The sequence below is a fragment of the Schistocerca americana genome, chromosome 11 (genome assembly GCF_021461395.2).
Source record: "Schistocerca americana isolate TAMUIC-IGC-003095 chromosome 11, iqSchAmer2.1, whole genome shotgun sequence".
Taxonomy (NCBI): domain Eukaryota; kingdom Metazoa; phylum Arthropoda; class Insecta; order Orthoptera; family Acrididae; genus Schistocerca; species Schistocerca americana.
The window spans coordinates 63112118-63134109 of record NC_060129.1 but is presented as its reverse complement, the minus strand read 5'-3'; the positions used below and the strand labels follow the sequence as shown (position 1 = coordinate 63134109).

The window sequence follows — 21992 nt, the reverse complement described above, 5'->3', positions numbered from 1 at the left end:
TTCATCAATTAAGTTCAATATTTCTTCTGTTACCCAAGGATTTCTAGCAGACCTAGTCTTTTTACCTATTTTATCCTCTGCTGCCTTCACTACTTCATCCCTCAAAGCTACCTATTCTTCTTTTACTGTATTTCTTTCCCCCATTCCTGTCAATTGTTCCCTTATGCTCTCCTTGAAACTCTTGTACAACCTCTGGTTCTTTCAATTTATCCAGGTCCCATCTCCTTAAATTCCCACATTTTTGCAGTTTCTCCAGTTTTAATCTACAGCTCATAACCAATAGATTGTGGTCAGAGTCCACATCTGACCCTGGAAATGTCTTACAATTTAAAACCTGGTTCCTAAGTCTCTGTCTTACCATGATATAATCAATCTGATACCTTTTAGTATCTCCAGGGTTCTTCCATGTATACAACCTTCTTTTATGATTCTTGAACCAAGTTTTAGCTATGATTAAGTTGTACTCTGTGCAAAATTCTACTAGGAGTCTTCCTCTTTCATTTCTTCCCCCCAATCCATATTCACCTACTACGTTTCCTTCTCTCCCTTTTCCTACTATCGTCACCCATGACTATTAAATTTTCGTCTCCCTTCACTATGTGAATAATTTCTTTTATTTCGTCATACATTTCTCCAATTTCTTCGTCATCTGCAGAGCTAGTTGGCATGTAAACTTGTACTACTGTGGTAGGCGTGGGCTTCGTGTCTATCTTCGCCACAATATGCGTTGAGTATGCTGTTTGTAGTAGCTTACCTGCACTCCTATTTTTTTATTTATTATTTAAACGTACTCCTGCATTACCCCTATTTGATTTTGTATTTATAACGCTGTATTCGCCTGACCAAAAGTCTTGTTCCTCCTGCCACCGAACTTCACTAATTCCCACTATATCTAACTTTAACCTATCCATTTCCCTTTTTAAATTTTCTAACCCACCTGCCCGATTAAGGGAGCTGACATTCCACGCTCCGATCCGTAGAACGCCAGTTTTCTTTCTCCTGATAACGACGTCCTCCTGAGTAGTCCTTGCCTGGAGATCCGAATGGGGGACTATTTTACTTCCGGAATATTTTGCCCAAGAGGACGCCATCATCATTTAACCATACAGTAAAGCTGCATGCCCTCGGGAAAAATTTTCGTAGTACATTGAAATGCTGCTACATTCGAAGATGAACAATACGGAATTTGTATTTACTTTGTTGGATAATGTATGAAAATGCAGTGGTCAAAACTCGGGGCAGAGAAAAAAAGCTCGTCTTCCACTTTTTTTTTTTTTCCTGACGCGGAGATTTTGGCGCCAGTATTTATCTTTGTGCCTGCAAACCATGCCTGTGTAGCGCTACATATATTCGATGGCAGAAATTTGTTGTGGCGGTACCTACCAACATTTTTCATAAGTTCCACTTACTTTGCACTCGATTCTAAGCTGCAGGCGGTTTTTTGGATTACAAAAACCGGAAAAAAAGTGTGGCTTAGATTCGAGTAAATACGGTACGTCCCTGGCCACCACGGGGCCCTAGTCCGTGCAGCATTTCTTCCCTTTCGTGCTGCAAGTCTCTTGTTTTGGACACTCATTTTCTGTTCTTCTGCCATTCTACAACTTCACGCTCCCCTTGCTGGGTTGGTCTTCTCACTCCTTTTCCATATTTTACAGAAGTGTGGATCCTGCAGGACAGCGTATGTGCCACCTTTTGTGCCTTTCTCTCATTACGCCCTTCGTTTCTCGGCAAGGTTCTGCACCAAAACTCATGATGGTAGCCATTCCATTGCGGAGGTGTCATCAAGTACCTGTACTGTGGTAGCCCTCTGACCACGCAGAGGCCACACTGTCGGTGCCTGAGCTGGAAACTCCCCATGCAAGGGACATAGGGACTCCAGGCAATGGTTTACTGGCCAAGTAGCTGTTGCTGTGGCTGGGTGGCACCCTCAGAGAGAGCTCCCATTCAGAGTGGGCGGTATCGCAGCAAAAGATTTGCACATGTAACGAATTAAACTTTCTTCTGCTGGTGGCCATGAGTCCCCAGTAGACCCTTCAGATGGAAAAGATTATTAAAATGCAGAAAGCTATTACCCCATGACGTTTCCTTCCCTGACTACGTCATGGGAAGAGAAATGAGCCAGGCTTCTGATTGTGAAACATTTCACTCAGTACATTTTATGTACTTGGACAGATGGAGACACTTTCACTGCAACGAAATCATTATTTTTTTGTCAAAAACATTGAACACAGCTTTCAAGAAGTTGAACCTCTGGGAAAAATGTAAAATGGTCATTATTAATTAGAACTTCCTCCGCTGCCTAGTCTATAGCTCATCAGGCATGTGATCCTCTAGGTGACATACCTGTGACCATTGCCCCACACAAAACTTTGAACACAATCCAAGAAATAGTCTTCCACAGAGCTCTTACACTCCAAACAGTTGAGGTGGTTTGGACTAATCTCCCATGATGAGGTGTACATTTTATCAGGGACATACAAAAAGGTTCCACAGATAATAAGGATAATAATCGTATGGGTACATCTACATCTACACTCTGCAAACCACCGTGAAGTGCATGGCAGAGGGTATATTACACTGTACCAGTTATTGGTCCCCCCCCCTTTCCATTCACACCTGGAGTGTAGGAAGAATGAGTGTTTGAATGCCTTTGTGTGTGCTGTAATTATTTTAATCCATTCTCACAATCCCTATGTCAGCAATGTGCAGGGGCTGTACATTCCTAGAGTCACAATTTAAAGTCAGTTCTGGAAACTTTGATAGAAGATTTTTTCAGGATAGTTTACTGAACTATCAGTTTAATAAATCAAGGTTACAAAATACTAACGGCAATCCTTTACAGAAGAATGGAAAAACTGGTAGAAGCTGATTTCGGGGAAGATCAGTTTGTATGCTGGAGAAATGTAGGAACATGCAAGGTAACACTGACCCTATGACTAGGTTAAGGAAAGGCAAACCTACATTTATTGCATATGTAGATTTAGAGAAAGCCTTAGTGTTAACTGGAATACTCTATTTCAAATTTTTAAGGTGGTTGGGGTAAAATACAGGTAGCAAAAAGGCTATTCACAATTTGTTCAGAAACCAGATGGCAGTTGTAAGAGTTGGTGTGTATGTAAGGGAAGCATTGGTTGAGAAGGGAGTGAGACATGGTTGTAACCTATCCCCAATTATATTCAATCTGTATATTGAGCAAGCAGTGAAGGAAAGAAAAGAAAAATTTAAAGTAGGAATTAAAGTCCAGGGGGAAGAAACAAATACTTTGATATTTACCGATGACATTGTAATTCCGTCAGACAGCAAAGGACTTGGAAGAGCAGTTGAACAGATCGGCAGTGTCTTGAAAGGAGGATATAAGTTAAACATCAACAAAAACAGAATGAAGATAATAGAATGTAAGTATATCAGGTGATGCTGAGGAAATTAGGTTAGGAAATGAGACATTTAAAGTAGTAGATTAGTTTTGTTATTTGGGAAGCAAAATAACTGATGATGGTCCAGTAGGGAGGATATAAAGTGCAGACTGACAATGCCAAGAAAAGTGTTTCTGAAGGAGATAAAGTAGTTATCAGCTATAGATTTAAGTGTCAGGAAGTCCTTTCCAAAAGTATTTAAATGGAGTGTAGCCATGTAGGGAAGTGGAACATTGATGATAAATAGTTTAGACAAGAAGGGAATAGAAGCATTTGAAATGTGGTGCTACAGAAGAATGCTGAAGATTAGATGGGTAGATCACGTAAATAAGGAATCGGTCAGTAGGGCATATTCTGAAGCATCAGGGGATCACCAATTCAGTATTGGAGGGAAGCAGGGGGGGGGGGGGGGGGGGGGGTGGTATCATAGAGGGAGACCACAAGATGAATACAGTAAGCAGATTCAGGAGGATGTAGGTTGCAGCAGTTACTTGGAGATGAAGAGTAACATGGAGAGCTGCATCAAACCAGTCTTTGGACTGAAGACTGCAATAACGGTTTACAGCTATCTTAAAAAGTCTGCCAGTTCAGTTTTTTTCAGCATCACCGACCATGTTGCCCTTCTCTGTATACATTTAATATGCCGTCTTAGTCCTATTTGGTATGAGTCCCACACACTTGAGCAATACTCTAGAATGGTCATATGAGTGATTTGTAGTTACTCCCTTTTGTAGACTGATTGCTCTTCTCTGATATTCTACCAATAAACCGAAGTGCACAAGTCTGAGCCTGTGTGATCATTCCACATCATATCGGTACGAAGTGTTATACCCAGGTATTTCTGAGTTGTCTAATTCCAACGGTAATGCATTGACATTACAGTCATAGGATACTATGTTTTTTTCATTTTGTGTAGTGCACAATTTTACATTTTTGAACATTTGAAGGAAGTTCCAATCTTTGCACCACTTTCACATCGTATCGAGAACTGACGGAACATTCGTACAGCTTCTTTCAGCTAGTACTTCACTATAGATAACTGCATCATCTGCAAAATTCCTGAGGTTCTATTAACATTGTCGGCAAAGTCATTAATATACAAATGAACAGCAAGGGCCAGACCACACTCACCTGGGCCACACGTGAAGTAATTTCTACATGTGACGATGACTCTCCGTACAAGATAACGTGCTGAATACTGCCTACCAAAAAGTCATCAATCCAGTTACAAATGTCACTCAGTACCCCACACGATCGTACTTTTGACAATAAGCATAAGTGTGGTACCGTGTCAAATGCTTTTCGGAAACTGAGAAATTCTTCATCTACCTGACCACCTTGATTGTGAGCTTTCGGTATATCGTCTGAGAAAAGTGAGAATTGAGTTTCACACAATCAGTGTTTTTGCAATCTGTGCTGAATGCCATTGAGGAGTCCATTCTGTTTGAGATACCTCATTATGTTTGACCTCAGAATATGTTCTAAGATGCTACAACAAATCGATGTCAAGATACCTTCGAAGTTTATGTCCTCCTGGAGAAAGTTAAGTGTACAGGCGTGATGTGAAGCGATAAGTCCCGCTGCCTATGAGGTGCTTCACATGTTTACACTTTGGGCATCTGTCGTTCCACAGAACAGAAGACCCTCAACGCGGCAGTTGTGTACAGTCACTCCATGAAGGTACGAGCGTAATCCCAAAAGTAAGGTCTCCTATTTTTTTTTGTAAGTACAGAACTCTGTTTGTGAGGCAATTGGTCACACCGTTATGAAGAGTGCTTCACACGCTGTGTGTAAACGTGTGCACGCTGCACTGAGGCACTCAGCCTTGGCTTGGCAGCCATCGAGAATGGAGCTCCTGTTGGATGTTACCGCCAAGTGCGAATTGCGCGCAATTATTCAGTTTTTGAATGCAAAGGGCACTGCGCCGATTGAAATTTGTCGCCAATTGACGGAAGTGTATGGTGAGTTGTGCACAGATGTCAAAAATTTCGTAAGTGGTGTAGAGAGTTTGCAGCTGGTCAGACCGAAATTCACGACGAACAAAGGAACGGGAGACTGTCAATTTCTGAGGAGACAGTGTTGAAGGTTGAGCAAAGCATGCTTGAAAATTGGTGGGTCACCCTGGATGATCTCTGCACGTTGGTTTCTGAGGTTTCCCGAAGCACGCTCACAGAATTTTAATGGAAACTACCAGAAGATGTGTGCAAGATGGGTGCCACGCATGCTGACTGAGGACCACATGCGGTAACGAGTTGACGCTTCCCGTGCATTTTGCAGCCAAACAGGACAACTTTCTGGACTCAATTGTAACAGGTGACGAAACCTGGGCATACCATTTTACACCTGAGACCAAGCGACAATCACCCCAGTGGCGGAATCCTTCTTCGCCAAAGCTGCGGAAATTCAAACAAACACAGTCTGCCAGTAAAGTCATGACAACCGTTTTTTGGGATCGGAAAGGGGTGTTGTTGATCGACTTTCTGCCCACTGTGACCACAATTAACGCTGACTGTTACTGTGAGGCTCTGAAAAAACGAGCAATTCAGAACTGGGGGAGAGGAATGCTGAGCAAGGGCGTACACATTCTCCATGACAGTGCCCGCCCACACATTGCTCGGCAAACCATTGCTCTCCTTCAACAGTTTCAGTGGTACATAATTGCCCACCCACCCTATAGTCCTGACTTGGCGCTCAGTTCCCGAGGTTAAAAGAACATTTGGCTGGCAAGCGATTCAGCTCTGATGACGAGGTGAAAGAAGAGGTTCGTAACTTTCTGAACAGCGTGGTGGCAAGCTGGTATGACATGGGCATACAAAAACTGCCACAACGTCTACAAAAATGCATCGACAGAAATGGTGATTATGTCGAAAAATAGCTAAATGAGAAAAAAGACCTTGCTTCACAAAGTGCCTAGTATCCAGCGTACGTTGGTCTATCGATTACTCATATGATTTTGAATGCATCCCTGTTGGTTTTTGAACGAATTCTAAGTTGATTTCTGAATGAATCATAAGTTGATATTTGAATGCGCGCATAGTGTACGTGATGTCTCTGGCAGGGGAATATCCGTCGCATCTAGAACTACAGACAAAAGCGGGTGGGTCTATATGAGCTGAGCGAATAATGCCGAACGGGTGAATGCCAATCGCTTTTTATGTGGTTGATTGGGTTTGCAAATGATCAGTGTTGTTATAATTACTAGAGAATTCCGTAGATTCAGACTACCAGAGTGGAAATAAACGACTAACAGGAATACGTATTGTCTTCTCCGTGTGTCCAAGAGAATGAAATTTTGACAGAAAATTTTTGGCCAGACCGCTACACTATTAAGGGCCAGTTATACAGTCCCCGGCTATCAGCCGCTAAAGTTCTACTCTGGGAGTAGCGCGGAAAACGCGTTGTACGAACAGGTAATAACGCCTAACGGGAGAATAAATGCGGGATAACTAAACCGGTGTTTTTGGCAGGGTTAGTGAAGCTAACCAGAGAAGAAGTTTTGACACTGGCTGGAATAGTTACAGAATTAGTGATGACAAGAATGTTTGTTAGACAGAGGAAGGAGAAGAAACAAGGACTCTCACAAATTACGGAGGAAGATGACGATTCCAAATTTTTCGATTCATGCTTCAGAAGCTAGAGAGTATGAATGAAGCGTGAAACTATTTCCTAACATAAAACTTTAGGCCTAATAGGCATTTGAAATTGGTACTTCGTGAATAATATTCTGTCGTGTTATAAAAATGACGATTTGTGCCAAAACAGTCTCGTTTATTTGGTGTGTGTAAAAATTGCTGCAATATTAGGCGGGCTTATTTCGTTTTATCTAGCAGAGAGTGACAAAACACACGTAATCAAATCAAAAAACAACACCAGTCTTGGGTACTGTTTGTATTAATAATCCCATCCAGTATTAATTGCGAGATTTTTTTAAAGAGGGTCTGGATGTCAAACCGGCTGACTGGGAGCAGGAGAGGCACCACAGGAGATTTTAATTTCCACTGGCCTGAATATAGTTTGATGGCATCCATTACAATTACACAGTTGAATTCCACAGATTGAAATACAGAGGCATGCGGTGGAAGAATATTGTGTGAAGAGGCGTGGCACTGCACTTCGGCACATTTAAGACCAAATAACATCGTCTTACATTCCCTTGAACATATATGTTTTATGTATCACACTCTTCAGAAAGGTGTGCGCTACAAAATGAAAATATTTTTGAAAAGTCGATTTTTTAAATTTTTGTCGTCGTACCTCAAACGCTTGAGGGAGGGGGAGCGCCACTGTCTAATATTGCCGCAGTTAGGAAAAATGTAGATCCAGAGCTGATGCACAGATCAGTAGTGGGGAGGTGGTAGTCTCCATGTGGCCCGTGTTTATGTTAAATGGTTTTGCTGTTTCCTCTTCGTTTGTTGCTCTCACGTCAAGTGAAAACGAAACAGATTTCTGTGGTCGGGAGCTATCAAGTGAAGCAAAATACATTCACATAATTATGGAAGGGTCCTCCGCATCGTCCCCTATGCTCCTCGGAGTATGGGACATCATCGTCATCATCATCATCAAAATATGTTATTAGTTTCAGATTTTATTTTGTTTCCACTTTTCTGACAGTCAAGCTTTAATCGTCTTGCAGAAAAATGAAGTTATTTTTGTCCGTTTCTTAAAGAAATTTGACTTTTTTAAATCTTTTCCGCTGAGGCAGTCAATTTATTTGAAACGAAGTGTTTAATTCCACACTATTGGCTAGTTTCAACTGTTTGCTGTATTTCAAGTTCACGTCTTCATCTTCTAGCACGTATGGCATTATGCCATAATAAAGAACCAAACATGAGACAATACAGTACTGGTACTCCAAGAAAATTTACATCTGAATGTGGACATACGAATGTGCACTTTAAGCCAAATTATGCATTTTCGTATGGCCCACAAAATTACCATGCTCTTGGAGTATCCTCTAATGTCTTGTTTCTTTTATGACATAATGTAAGATGTTTTAATGTTTTAGACGTACGAACATATGAGCTTCTTGCACCATTGTAGCTGCTCAAGTGCGGCAATGCCTGTCACCTGGTGCTCTCTGGCAGCTGCTGAAACGAATCTATTTCTAAGAGGTCGCGGTAAAATATTCCGAATGGTTGTTTGAAAAGCGTTACTTTCAAAGTAAATTTCCTTTTACGCAAGATGAACTATGTGCACGAATGTCCGATGAACTACTTAAATCGGAGAGCGTTTGACTCTTCGTTCAAAAATCAAATCTTTGAGGACAACCATTTAGAATATTTTCGAGCCCAGAAGATCAGACATTTATGTCGTTGTTAAAAATTTTACTGGCACATTTGTGCGCTGTATCTTAAAGCGTACACGTGCAAGAAATATCAGCATTATGTGTGAAAGCTTTGCTTCTCTTGCAGCTTATTAATCTTGGAGACCAATATTATACATCTACATGGTTACTCTGCAATTCACACTTTAGTGCCAGTGCATATTTTGTTTCAGTCATTAGGTATAGTATAATTTTCTGGGGGTCTGAAAAAACAAATTTACTTAGAGCTTTTAGACTACAAAAAAGAATCATCCGAGCAATGGTGGGAGCAAAACCAAAGCAACACTACAGACCTTTATTTGTAAAACTGGATCTAATGAGCATTCCAAGCATATACATCTATGAAACTCTCACTTTCACGAAAAGAAACCCACAACTTTTTGAGCGCAACTTCTTCTTGCATCAATATGATACAAGACATAGAACGAGCTACATGTTACCTACCCACCGTTTAAAATCATATGAAAAAACCCCATACTATATGGGCATGAAATTTGTAAATAAAATATGGAAAGATATGGATAACCCAAATATAAAAGGCACCAAAAGAGACCTGGAAAAATATCTGAAAGATAAATGTTACTCTAGTGTAGAAGATTTCATGAATGGTAACAATGCATTATAATTGTAATTAAAATACCTCTTTGAAGATGTTACACCATGTGTATTATTAGTTTATTGTCTATTTTTAGTATTGTTATATATAGTGTAAAAACTGACAAGTCACCTATGTCACAATCTTTGATTGTATAAGGCATGTTATGTGATAATAAAAATTGAATTGAAATTGAATTGAATTGAAAAGGGAGAGGCAACACTATGTATATTAATTTAAACCACTACCTTTTTCTATTCGCATGTCACACTACTTAACTTGCTATTGGCTGACTGCATCACGTGTCCTATGCTCTGAATATCCGCTGTCATCGGCTGGCGAAAGCTTGGCATGAGCTGCGACTGGCTTACAAAAGCGCATCGCAGTCTCAATTTCAAATTCGAATTTATACTTTCGTAATACAAAAATATGTAGTGTATATGTTACTGCACGTCAGACAACTTTCCAAAATGTGTTTTTTCCCTGAGTTTCGTTTTCTAAAGTGCCGGAAATTCTATGCCGGTGAAAGGATTGATAAGTTTTACAGTTCCGAGGAAGAGTATAGTGTTACTTAACACGGAAAAAGTGTGTTTCCATCCGAGAGAAAGTGTATTTTTAACCGGGAAATCTGAGAATATTTTTTCCTCGGCCACGTGTACACCCTGTGGGAGAATGTTAGGAAAGTGTGGTTCACCTTTAAAGGGGACTGCATATAAGAAGGTGGTGTGACTTATCCTTGAGTACTGCTCGAGTGTTTGGGATCTGTACCTGGGCGGATTAAAGGAAGACATCAAAGCAATTTGGAGGCAGTCTGCTAGATGTGTTATCGGTAGGTTCAAACAACATGTAAGTGTCACAGAGATGCTTTGAGAACTCAAATGGGAGTCCCTGGAGGGAAGGTGACGTTCTTTTCAAGGGACACTATTGGGAAAATTTAAAGAACCAGCATTTGAAGCCGACTCCCAAAAAATTCTGCTTCCACCAACATGCACAACGCGTAAGAACTGTGAAGATAAAATATGAGAAACTAAGGAACTATAACTACAGAATCAAACTGGTTACAAACTTCACAGTTTAACTGTGAATTAGTAAGACAGCGGAGATCATGGGAGTGAAATTGTTGCATAACAGCTGTAGCACACATTGTATAAATAGCTTGCCAGTGTTACACCATCATCACACTGTTTAAACTTCAGTGAAGTTCACAGCGTTCTTCCTGCCATTTTATGGAATAGATTAACATTATGGCAAATTATTAGTATATCTTTTTATTATGCAGTAATAATGATGTGTCAGAGTAATATTTGTTTAAGGCATAGCATAATTTGTGTTAGCATAGTTTGCTGTAAATGTGGAACGTTAGTGTACTGGTTAAAAATTATATAAACATTGCTGTGGTCCATGGTGGCTTAACCACTGCTGGTTCCTTTTAATGTGAGTCACGCAGCATCCCCATCGCCGTAGGGTCTGTGGCTAACAGCTGTGCAGTAGCAGCTACGGGTGGGTTTCCTTTACTACAGGTTTCTGAGCCTGATAAGAGTTTCTTTACACAGGATGCCAAGCCTTATGATACATTCCTGTAATTGTCAGGTGCCAATGCTAGATGAGCTCTCTTTTAAGATCCTAAGGTTACGTTTACTTCAAGCTATTTGAATTGTTTACAGGTTTCATTAATTTGCTGTAGAATGTCATGAGGAAAACTGTACTGCTGGCCAAATGATGTCACTGATGCAAGTAACTTTGGTAACACAGCACCCAAAAAATTAGACTTTTCAAATGAGGTTACCTCAAATTATGAGGGGGGAAAAACCTATTCTTCTTATTGGATTCCTTATTTGATTTCATTTTTAGAAGAAGTATTTTGTAGAGCTGAATGCTATAAAGACGTCAAAAAAAGTGTACTTGCTTGCAGTTTTTTTGACTCAAGCTTCTTTTGTAGTCATCAGGACTTCTGATATTATCTTCCACAGAGAGTACTGAACAATTGTAGAACATAATAAAAGGTGTCAGATTTGAGTTGCCGTAGAATATGTGACTATTTTCAAAGCACCTCCACTCTGTCGCTTTTTTTAAGTGCTTATATGCTCATATATCAAAAGCAAATATAACTTCTTAGGTAGTTTAGAACATGGTCTTTGTAATGAAAGTGGGTTAAAAAATAGCCATTTTTGGCATTTTTAGAAAAATCGTCATTTTTCCCCTCAATTTGTAAACTAGCAGAAACACTAGGACAGTGAAATTTTATGTTCAGAGGCCTTGTTCTGGTAAGTTATTACATTGAAATTTTTGTGCTTATTCCACAGTTATTCTTGAAAGCTTTGCGCTTTTATTGTGTGTCAATTTTTCTGGCAGGCATTCCTTCAAATCATCTATGTGCTAATCTCTCAGGAAATCTTTCTTTTATTCTTTAACTTCTGTAAGGGCAAAAAGTTGTACAAAATGACCCCCGACCCCCCCCCCCCCCCCCTCCCAAGAAAATACTGCCTGAGACAATATGTCCCAAAGCTTCTGAAAACTCACGGGTGCACTGTTGGTGGCTGTGCTATGGCGTCAAAAAATGCCTATAATTGCACAAGTATTTAACTGGCAAAATTAAACCTTTACCATTATTTGTTGGGAACATATGTGAATGTTCACACAAAATTTCAGCAAAATCCAAGATGGTCATTCAGAACTTTTTTCCGAAATTGGACCATTTGGCATGGAATGGCCCCATAGTTTTTTTATGATTTTAAACGTGTTTCTCACTAGTACTATAGTTCCTAGTATATACACGAGTAAGAGTGCAAACTACTATTTACAGGTCTGTGACGTGCCTCAGAAAGTTATGGCAGTTGCAAAGAAGCTGACATTTGACGTATCTCCGTCACCGAGGAAAGTGAAAACAGCCGAAGTTACATTGACGGTACGTGAAGCTACTAACTATTTAATTTCCTTGTGGTTTATGACTACATGTGTTTCTCGAAACTGCTCCACAGCTGAAAATTTACAGAACAAAAATTACATTCTACGTTGTATCACTTGGGCATTTTAAAACAATAGTTAGGAGAAAGAATGTAGAAAACAACCTTTAAATAAGCATTCATGCAGAAAAACTAGATTTCAAAGACATTTTGATGTGAAACAACTAGAGATTTCTAAAATCTTTATATTATCTAGGTTAAACATAAATGCCAGTGTCTGCCAGATTTTGTTTTGTGTTTTCTTCCTCTTGACTATCACATATCTACACCATAGAAAGTATTTAAAGTCTGTCGGATGATATTAGTATCCTGTGAACTTACAGGTGAATTGCTGGCTCAACATGTTTTCCAGCAGATGACAGTGCAGCAGTGAATGAAGTACGATTGCTATTTGAGTAATGCAAGCCTGTATTGAAGTGGTACTGGAAGTATGAAAACATGATGTAGGTACAAAGGCAATTGCGTAATGCATAGAGAACTCAAACACCAACATGTACCACTATTTATCGTATTCAGGATAAATTTGAAGCCAATGGTACTGTTCAGGATGTGCAAAACAGAAGGTGTGGCCGACCACAAACATCACCGAGTCCAGCTTCCAGCACTGCTGTGTTGCAATATTTTGCTAAGCCACTTCAAAAATTTGTGAGGCACGGTGCACGTGATAGCAGGATAAGCCAGTCAAGCTTATGACGAATTCTGAAGGCTGCAAAGTGGAAAGTGTACATTCCAAGATTGCTGCTGCTTTCGAATGAGGATGACTCGAATCGGAGGATTGAGTACTGTGAGTGGTTTGAAGGCACGCTTCACTAGGATGAGTGGTTTGCACGGATGGTTATCTGGTCTGACGAAAGCAATTCAACTGTAACAGCACTGCAAATTGCCACAACTGCATGTATTGGGCTCTTGAAAATCGTCATGTTCACGTGGACAAACATGTTAACCTACCAGGTGTTAATGTGTGGTGTGGTCTGTCACTGCATGATTTGATTGGCCCATTCTTCTTTGAAGGTACCGTAACGGGTGAGATGTATCTTCATATGCTGCAAACGTCGATTTTACGTGCCATCTGAGAGGTCTTTGGAAATGAAACATTTTACCTACAACAAGATGGTGCTCTGCCTTGCCACCACAGAGATGTCAGAGCCTACTTGGATGAAAGCCTACACGGTCAATGGATAAGTCGAAGAGGAACAATTGAGTACCCACCACAGTCTCCAGACCTTACATCTCTTGACTTCTGCCTGTGGAGGACGTTCTGTGTGGCTGTCTACACTGGCAACACTGTCAGCCATAGTACAGTGGCATTGACATTATTTGCCTGCTAATAGTGGTCACTTTGAACACACAAAATAATCTTTCCCCTGGACAAGAATTTTAGGGGTATGTAATTTTGTTTAATTAATACTGACTATCAGAATGTTTCTACATTTTTCTGGACCCCTCTGTATTTATGCATAATGTTATACAAATCATTAACTACTATGGACTGAAGTCACAAAAAACAGCTGTCTTTTATTTCCTTTATGTTTGGCCTGTAAGTGCCCTGTGAGAAGCTATGGTTAGACAGACTCGTGCACACATGCACAATGACAATGATCAGTGACTGTAATATCCATGTATCTGATCGATCTGCCACAACATGCTCTGTCACATGCTCATTTTCCACAAACAGCATGAGTTTCTGTAATTAATTAATTATCTACAGTATGCTAAAACTGGGTACCTAGTGAGACCAGAAGAAACTTGTATAAATGTGGGCTGCACGGTTGAGTGAGTGTATAGTCATTTATTAGTTAACACCAGTTATTGCCATCTTATAGTTGCTGACAATATCCACGTGTGTAAGTATTTCCTTGTTGAAGTATTTACAGTTCACGGTAATTGTGTGACTCCCTTTCTATTCATAAGGCTGCACATAAACATCATGTTGTGTAAGAACGTTGTCTTGAAAACAAAATGACTTTAACATTCAACCATCAAGAAACATTGGCATTTAATGTAGAATTTATCTTAAGGTGCATCCACACGGTGACTTTTTTCTGTTTGACTTTCTGCGCGTGCTGAAATTTCTGACAATGCAACTATGCATGCCCATTTATCAGTGCATTGTGTCCTGGGTTCGGCGTGAATATTTTGCACTGTTTAGCAGACATAGGCAGCTGTAGCCTGTGTGTTTAGTTCTGTAGTGTGCTGAGGTTATCCTTTGAGGTGATTTGTGTGCAACAATGTCTGTTGATTGCAAAGAAAGCGTGCTGAAATGATTGCAGTCAAAAAGAACTAATATGGAATGTCGCTTCTGAAGGTTATTTGTATAAAAATTTGATATGTGGTGCCCTGAGTGTCAAGTGTTAGATAAAAAGTCTGTGATAATATCACTGTAAAGAATAAGATAAATTTCAAAATAGAAAACCGGAGAAGCAGCCATCTACAAATTTATGTAAAATACCTTTGAAAACTGTGGATGCATACTCATGCTATGCCAACTGGAGCAACTGAGGAGCATGATATCTAATCAAAAGAAATTGAAATAAGGGATATTAATGAAGAACAATGAAATTGGAAAACACAACCTCCATTCAAGTGAATTCTGGGGTGTGTCGCATTACCAAATTTGTCGAGTACAATTATGTTGATCTATGTAAAATTTCTTTTGACTGAAGTGGTGTAGACAGGTTTTTATAATATAAAATACAAATATGTATTGAAAGTCAGTAAACTTCAGAGAGTGACTAAGACCATCCCTTACGTATTTCTCAGTTTCAGAAATAATCAGCGAAATGCTTATTTTGAAATGTGAAATAAACAGTTCAGACTGGTATGCAATTTTCCAGTTGCTAGCCAACGAAATATTATATGCAAGCCTTATCACTCCAGTTTCCCAAGCATTTGTAAGATCTTGCTGTGGCCTCCTCCTGAATTCACAAATGAAATGTCACCATCACTTTTTATTTCCTGTAACTCTGTTGTTTAGATACTGTTCAACTCATTTCGATTTATTTCACCTTTGCGTCACAGAAAGTGCAACACAAACTCCCAAGCACGCAAGGGGATGGATAGCAGATTGCTTTGGCAATGCGAGAACATGCATGCGTATGTGCATTGTTTTCACTAATTTTTGCGCATGTGCTTTTCTTCCCACGCGCTAGCGATCGTGCACGAGGAAAAAGGCACCACATGGACATAATCTTTACATTGGTCTTCCAAACTAAAGCATAAAGTCCATTCGTGTTACTCATATTTGTATCTCAACAGAGCACGCATTTATAATAGTTCTATATGATGTCATTTAAGATACCTGCACACATTCAGTATTTGACAACAGTAGTTTCTGAGATATTCGTTACACTGAAGCAACTTCTCACACCATAAATAATTTTGTCGATATTGTCAGGCATCAGTTGGCAACACAATTTAAGAAGGTTAAGAATGATATCTAACACTGAAAACAAAGAATGTGTCACAATTTTACTAACAATAGAAAACAGTGCTAAAAAGGAAATCGGTCTGAGAGTGGCTGCAAAAGAGCAACTTGTTGCATGTTAATTTACTGACTGAAATCAAACCATGGACCCAAAATCTACAGTAAACGATTTTCGGGTGTGTCCTACATTGTACGACAGCTCATAAATGTTGACAAGAGTTAAAAAAGCGAAGCAAAATACATGAATTAGAGAGGCAGTTGCAGTCGACAAGAGAGTAGGAGTAACTTCACATTTCGAAAATTTGTTACAGAAGCCTGTGGAAGTGTTATACCTGTCCTGCAAAGATGAATTCTGACATTTAACGTGAAAATTTAATGAGACTGAAATATATTTTGCAGAACTCTTACTATTCGTTGGATATTTTTAACATACTTTTTGGATTACAAATATTTGGTAACACTGCTGTGTAATTCAACAAGAAAATAATATTTTCAAATTATCAAAGAAACTGATGCCATAGTGAAATCCATCATTGATCACCCTAAAACATTCAAAGACTATCCCTGCATTGGGATATTAAAATTGTCATGTGTTAAGACTACTTCAGAAACTAAAGTAAGATATACACAAAGACAAACAGGAAACATAAATGGTGCACCAATACAGTGTGGCTGGCCAATGAAATATTGTTAACATTTCAGTGGAGAATATTCTCAAACCATCAGTACTTTGAAACTTCCTGGCAGATTAAAACTGTGTGCCGGACCGAGACTCGAATTCAGGACCTTTGCCTTTTGCGGGCAAGTGCTCTACCATCTGAGCTACCCTAGCACGTCCCCACAGCTTCACTTCTGCCCGTACCTCGTCTCCTACCTTCCAAACTGTGAGGAAGGGGTGTGCGTGAGTCATGCTTGGGTAGCTAGATGGTAGAACACTTGGCCCGCCAAAGGCAAAGGTCCCGTGTTTGAGTCTCGGTCCGGCACACAGTTTTAATCTGTCAGGAAGTGTCATATCAGCGCACACTTCGTTGCAGAGTGAAAATCTCATTCTGGCATCAATACTTTACGTATACATACCTACCTACCTACCTACCTACCTACCTACCTACCTACCTACCTACCTACCTCCCTACCTACTTCGCAAGCATGGCAGAGCGTACTGTTTACCACTCCTAGTCATTCCCCTTCCCACTCCACTCGCAAATAGAGTGAGGAAAAATTACTTTTTGCGTGCTTCTGTACGAGCCCTAATTTTTCTTATCTTCGTGGTCCATATGTGAAATGCACGTTGGCAGCAAAACAATTGTTCTGAAATCAGTTTCAAATGCCCTTTCCTAAATTTCCTCAATAGTGTCCCTCGAAAAGAACATCACCTTCCCTCCAGGGATTCTCATTTGAGTTCTCGAATCATCTCTGTAACACTTGCATGTTGTTCATAAATAACAGCCAGCTTCTGTATTGCTTCAATGTATTCCTGTAATCCAATCCCAAACACTTGAACGGTTCTTAACCACACTTTCCTAAAATTCTCCCAATAAACTTGCCAAGCATTCGTCTTCCCTAGTACAATTCTTGCACGCTCGTTCTGTTTCATATCGCTTAGCAATGTTGTGGCTAGATATGTAATTGATCTCACTTTGTCAAGCAACACACTATTAGTGCTGTATTCAAATATTCTCGGTTTGTTTTTGCTACTAATCCACGTTAACTTACATTTTTCTACATTCATCACACCGACTAGAAATTCGTGTAAGACACCTAGTATGCTTTTACAGTTACTCAATAACACCTTCCCGTACACTACAGCATTGTAAGCAAACAGCTGCAAATCGTCTATGTATGGAGAAAATAGTAGCGGTCCTATCGCACTTCACTGGGGCATTCCAGACGTCTGATACACACTCACCATTGAGGACAACGTACTGAGTTCTATAACTTAGGAAGCCTTCATGCCACTCGCATATCTGAGAACCTATTCTGTATGCTTGTACCTTCGTTAAGTGTGTGTTGTGGCACAATGTCAAATGCTGTTTGAATATGGAATCTGCCTGTTGCCCAAAGGGATGTGTGATGACGACGTCAAATTGGGGTGCTACTGTTTTCAAGTCATCCAAAGTGCTTAAAAATATTTTTTTCAGTTTAAATGAAGCAAAGCCACATCTGTCTCTGTAGATTGTTTAAATTATTGAAATCTTTTTATGGTGGGAGGTTAGTGATGCGTCTTTCCATTCCTGAGTAAATGACCAATATATTTTCACGTTTGGCCACAGTGGGTTATGACGCACAACTCTCAACGTAATGACCATGCATTAAGTGAATTTGTGGCTCGTATTTCTCCTTCAAAAGTGGTTTATGAAATCAGTTGCAACCATGTTTAAATTAATATTGCATGAAGAGTCATTGTCATTTTAAAACTAGAGGTAGACAATCACAGATACAATGGAAGAATTAGCTATATACTATGTATGTTAGCTATAGACTATAAATGTAAATTTTTCTTGTCTACACCAACAGTTTCTTTCATGAAACTTTCCATAACTATTTTGGCTCACACATTGTCAAACAAATGGCATGTGTTCCAGTGAGAAATGAATGGGAAATGGGATTTTGCTGTTGCTATAACTGAAGTATTCTGTAGTCTGGATATTTCATGCTTATCTATGTGCTTGTCTATTTTAATTGAACGTATTTGTGATTTTTTGATGCAGGCAGTATATACGATATAAAAGGCCATTTTGCATATTCTTGTAACAGTTATTACACAATTACTTATGTTATCCTTGAAAGGAAACGAAAAGAAAAAGCACCCCTCCACCCAAATGAACAGTGTTGAATCTGTGCAGTTACAACATTGTGCTTCTGAAGCACTCTGGTGTTTCTGTGTTACTTATTGCAGAAATAGAAACCTTGTTTTGAGAAAGTACAACAACACGGGTCAAAAGACATAATGTTTACCACAATACAAGTCTGCACAAGCAACAACAGAATATGTGGAAAAACTTAACACTAAAATTGTGCAATTACACTAAACATTTACTGTCAGCATTACATTTTCTTCCCTCAGTGGATATGTTCTGCCAAATGGATGTGCAAATCTTCTACTCATTTGGTACCTGGTCTTATAAATTCCATTTTTCATTTGGGGTATACTGTCACTTATCAAGTAAGGCTTTCTTCTTGGGACTTATTAATGGGTAGAATTTCATCACACGAGACAGGGAAAACTGGAACGTTATTTAGCGGCTGATTTATTTTCCCACTACCTCTTGGTAATGATTTGACAAAACAATAGTTGCTGGTTGTTATGCCTTATCCTTCTCCTTAGCGTAACAGGGTTATCAGATGAAATAAATAGCTAGACATATGCAGTTATTTGGAATGAGACTCTACTCAGCCTGTGGTCTAATGTGCTAAGATCCCTGAAATCCTCTGGCTCTACTGTATCTTGCATAGAAGGAATCTGTTGTCCTTGGCATTAGCAGTGACTGGAATTAAGTTTTCTGGGTGAAAGGATATTTTGTTCCTATCTCTAAGCACAAAATCTCTCACGTGGTAGAAAACTATGCTCTATAATGAGGAATTTCTGATCTGCAGCAGTAAAATATTTACAGATGATCAGATTTTGGAGTAGTAATATTTTGAACATCTCTTACAAAATCAGCAGTATTTAGGCTTACTTTCAAATGTTTCTCATATGACAAATAGGAATTAAGTTCAAAATATTCCAGTGTTGTTGCTTTTTTTTTTCAAATGCTGTTCTTCAATTTGTCTAACGCAATATAGAAACACATGCAATATAGAAATGCTTTTGAGACGTTCTGTAAGAATGCTAGAAACATTATAGATATATGCTCAGTTCTTACATTACATCGAATGTGCCACATTTCTTCCCACTTTTCTTTTCTTTTCTTCCCCAGTGAATGTTGAAAATCAAATTTTTGTTGCTCATGGAAGCTGTTTGACATGCCTCCTGCAGATGGATGTGTGTACAATGCCACGGATTTCAGGAGAGTCACCCAGTAATATAGACAGTGGTTTACTTGTAACTTTTTGCTGCAGTTACTGTCTTTGGATTTCACTGGACATGAGAGTTCAAAAATGTACTATAAAAAGTATCTTTGTTCATAATTTGATGTTTGTGAATCATCTTCTCTTTCAAATCGATCGTGATTTCTTGGAGTCACTTGTACCAGAGAGTTTTTCTACAGTTGACATGTTCAAAAATTATGTTCCCTATCCTGTTCTCATTCATCTGAACCATATGGCCGTAAAGTGTGTAAAATTTTTTGTTACATATCTGTACCACATGGTACTCAAATTGAATTGTTACCATTTATTTATTGCCAAGTAGTCATAAGATGATGATAGAAGTGGGTAACATTCAATGCACTTCTAGTATCATTAGATGATGACTCTGTAATACGTCAAAACCATGATAATTCAGTTTGAGTGATATCGCGTAAAACGCACATCATACAAAAAAATGTTTCAGATAAAAATTTAATATTTTCATCTGCTAAAACTGTCCACCCCCTAACCACCCTGTGGGGTGCCAACTTCGTAGCTTCAAATGGGAACACGCACACACACACACACACACACACACACACACACACACACACACACACACACCTCATTTTTCTTGCATATTCGGATTCGTGCTGAGAAATACCTAGGGCATACTGAAAATATTGTTTCCATTCATGATAGATTGTGCTGTAGACGAAATTGAATTTTCCTTTTGTTTTTGCAATTAAGAACAAACTCATTTTATTCTACATTATATTTTTGACAAATATGTAAACTTTTTGTTCTAAACAATTGGGTCATTCCATGTGAAAGGACCCTTCATAATAAAAAATAAAGTTTAATAGATCTTAAAGTGTGGCATATCTTTCTGTAGCCAAAAGGTCAAGGACAGAAATTAATCCCAGTTTTCATTATATCCTGACCTGAAAGGTGTAAAACAGTTACGAACTTACTCTTGATGTCAGGGATAAAAATTGTAAAATTTAATGTGAAATGTCGGCAGCCCTACAGACTAGTGTCTTTGAAGTTGAATGTCCATGTGTTGTGCATATACTCTCTGGATAATTGTGAAGCTGTAACTGTGGTTTTACATTTATAATACATGTAAATAAGTGAATCAAAAGGAATTTCTGTCACACTCGCAACACAGAAACAGACATTTATTTGTTTATCAGGTTAGTTACATGGGCTACAACTTTCAATTATAATATTTTTTTGTAGGAACACACTATCATGTCAAGAAATTCGTTTCGGGTGTGACATGTCAAAGTGTTAGAGTTGTTACTGTGATACCAGAACTTTGTAACAAGGAAATTTTACTGTAACAACAGACACAGTTATTGTTATTGTTGATATTATTGTTGTGATTGTTGTTATTATCAACCAGCTGAAAGTATTATTCTTGTAATTTATTATAGGACAAGCATGTCATCCACTGAAAGATGCCCCAAGTTCATATTTTTGAGGAAAAAGACCTTGTTCCACAAGGCCCCTAGCACCCAGCGCACGTCAGTCTATCGATTTCTTGTATGATTTTGACCGCATCCCTGTTGGTTTTTGAACAAATTCTAAGTCGATTTCTGAAAGAATCGTAAGATGATTTTTGAATGCGTGCATAGTGTACGTGATGTCTCTGCCAAGGGAATCCCTGTCGCACCTAGAAATAAACTTTACCGCAGACAAATGGGGACGGGTCTATACGAGCTGAGCTGAATAAACACGAACGGATGAATGCCAGTCGCTGTTTATGTGGTTGACTGGGTTTGCAAATGATCAGCGTTGTTATAACTACTAGCGAATTTCATAGATGTAGACTACCAGAGTGGAAAAAAAAACGACTAACAGGAATAACAGGCAACAAAGATTACGTATTGTCTCCTCCATGTGTCGAAGAAAATGAAATTTTGAGAGAAAATTTTTGGCCAGACCGCTACACTGCTAAGGGCCAGTTATACAGTCTCCGGCTAGCAGCCGCTAATGTTCTATTCTGGGAGTAGCGTGGAAAACGTGTTGTACGAACACTTAATAACTCCCAACCGGATAACTAAACCGGTGATGAAATTAGCCAGAGAATAAGTTTTGACACTGGCAGGTATAGTTACAGAATTAGTGGTAAGATTGATTGTTAGAACGTGGGAGGAGAAGAAACGGGGACTCACACAAATTAGGGAGAATATGACGATTCGAAATTTATTTAAAAATTTAGTACTACTACTTTTCGATCTCGTGCTTCAGAAGCTAGAGT

General features: G+C 39.1%; 1 protein-coding gene across 3 annotated transcripts in view; it reads left to right on the top strand.

Annotated features, from left to right (window-relative positions):
* The window catches only part of LOC124554044 (cell division cycle-associated protein 3-like), a 112695-nt gene that overhangs the window by 79082 nt on the left and 11621 nt on the right, over positions 1 to 21992 (top strand). For 2 of the 3 annotated variants that reach the window (XM_047128079.1, XM_047128080.1), the window contains one exon: positions 12135 to 12236. The exons of the other annotated variant lie outside the window; for it this stretch is intronic. In XM_047128079.1, the coding sequence (XP_046984035.1) occupies positions 12135 to 12236 (102 nt within the window). The remainder of the gene's footprint in view (positions 1 to 12134; positions 12237 to 21992) is intronic. 3 annotated transcript variants of the gene reach the window in all.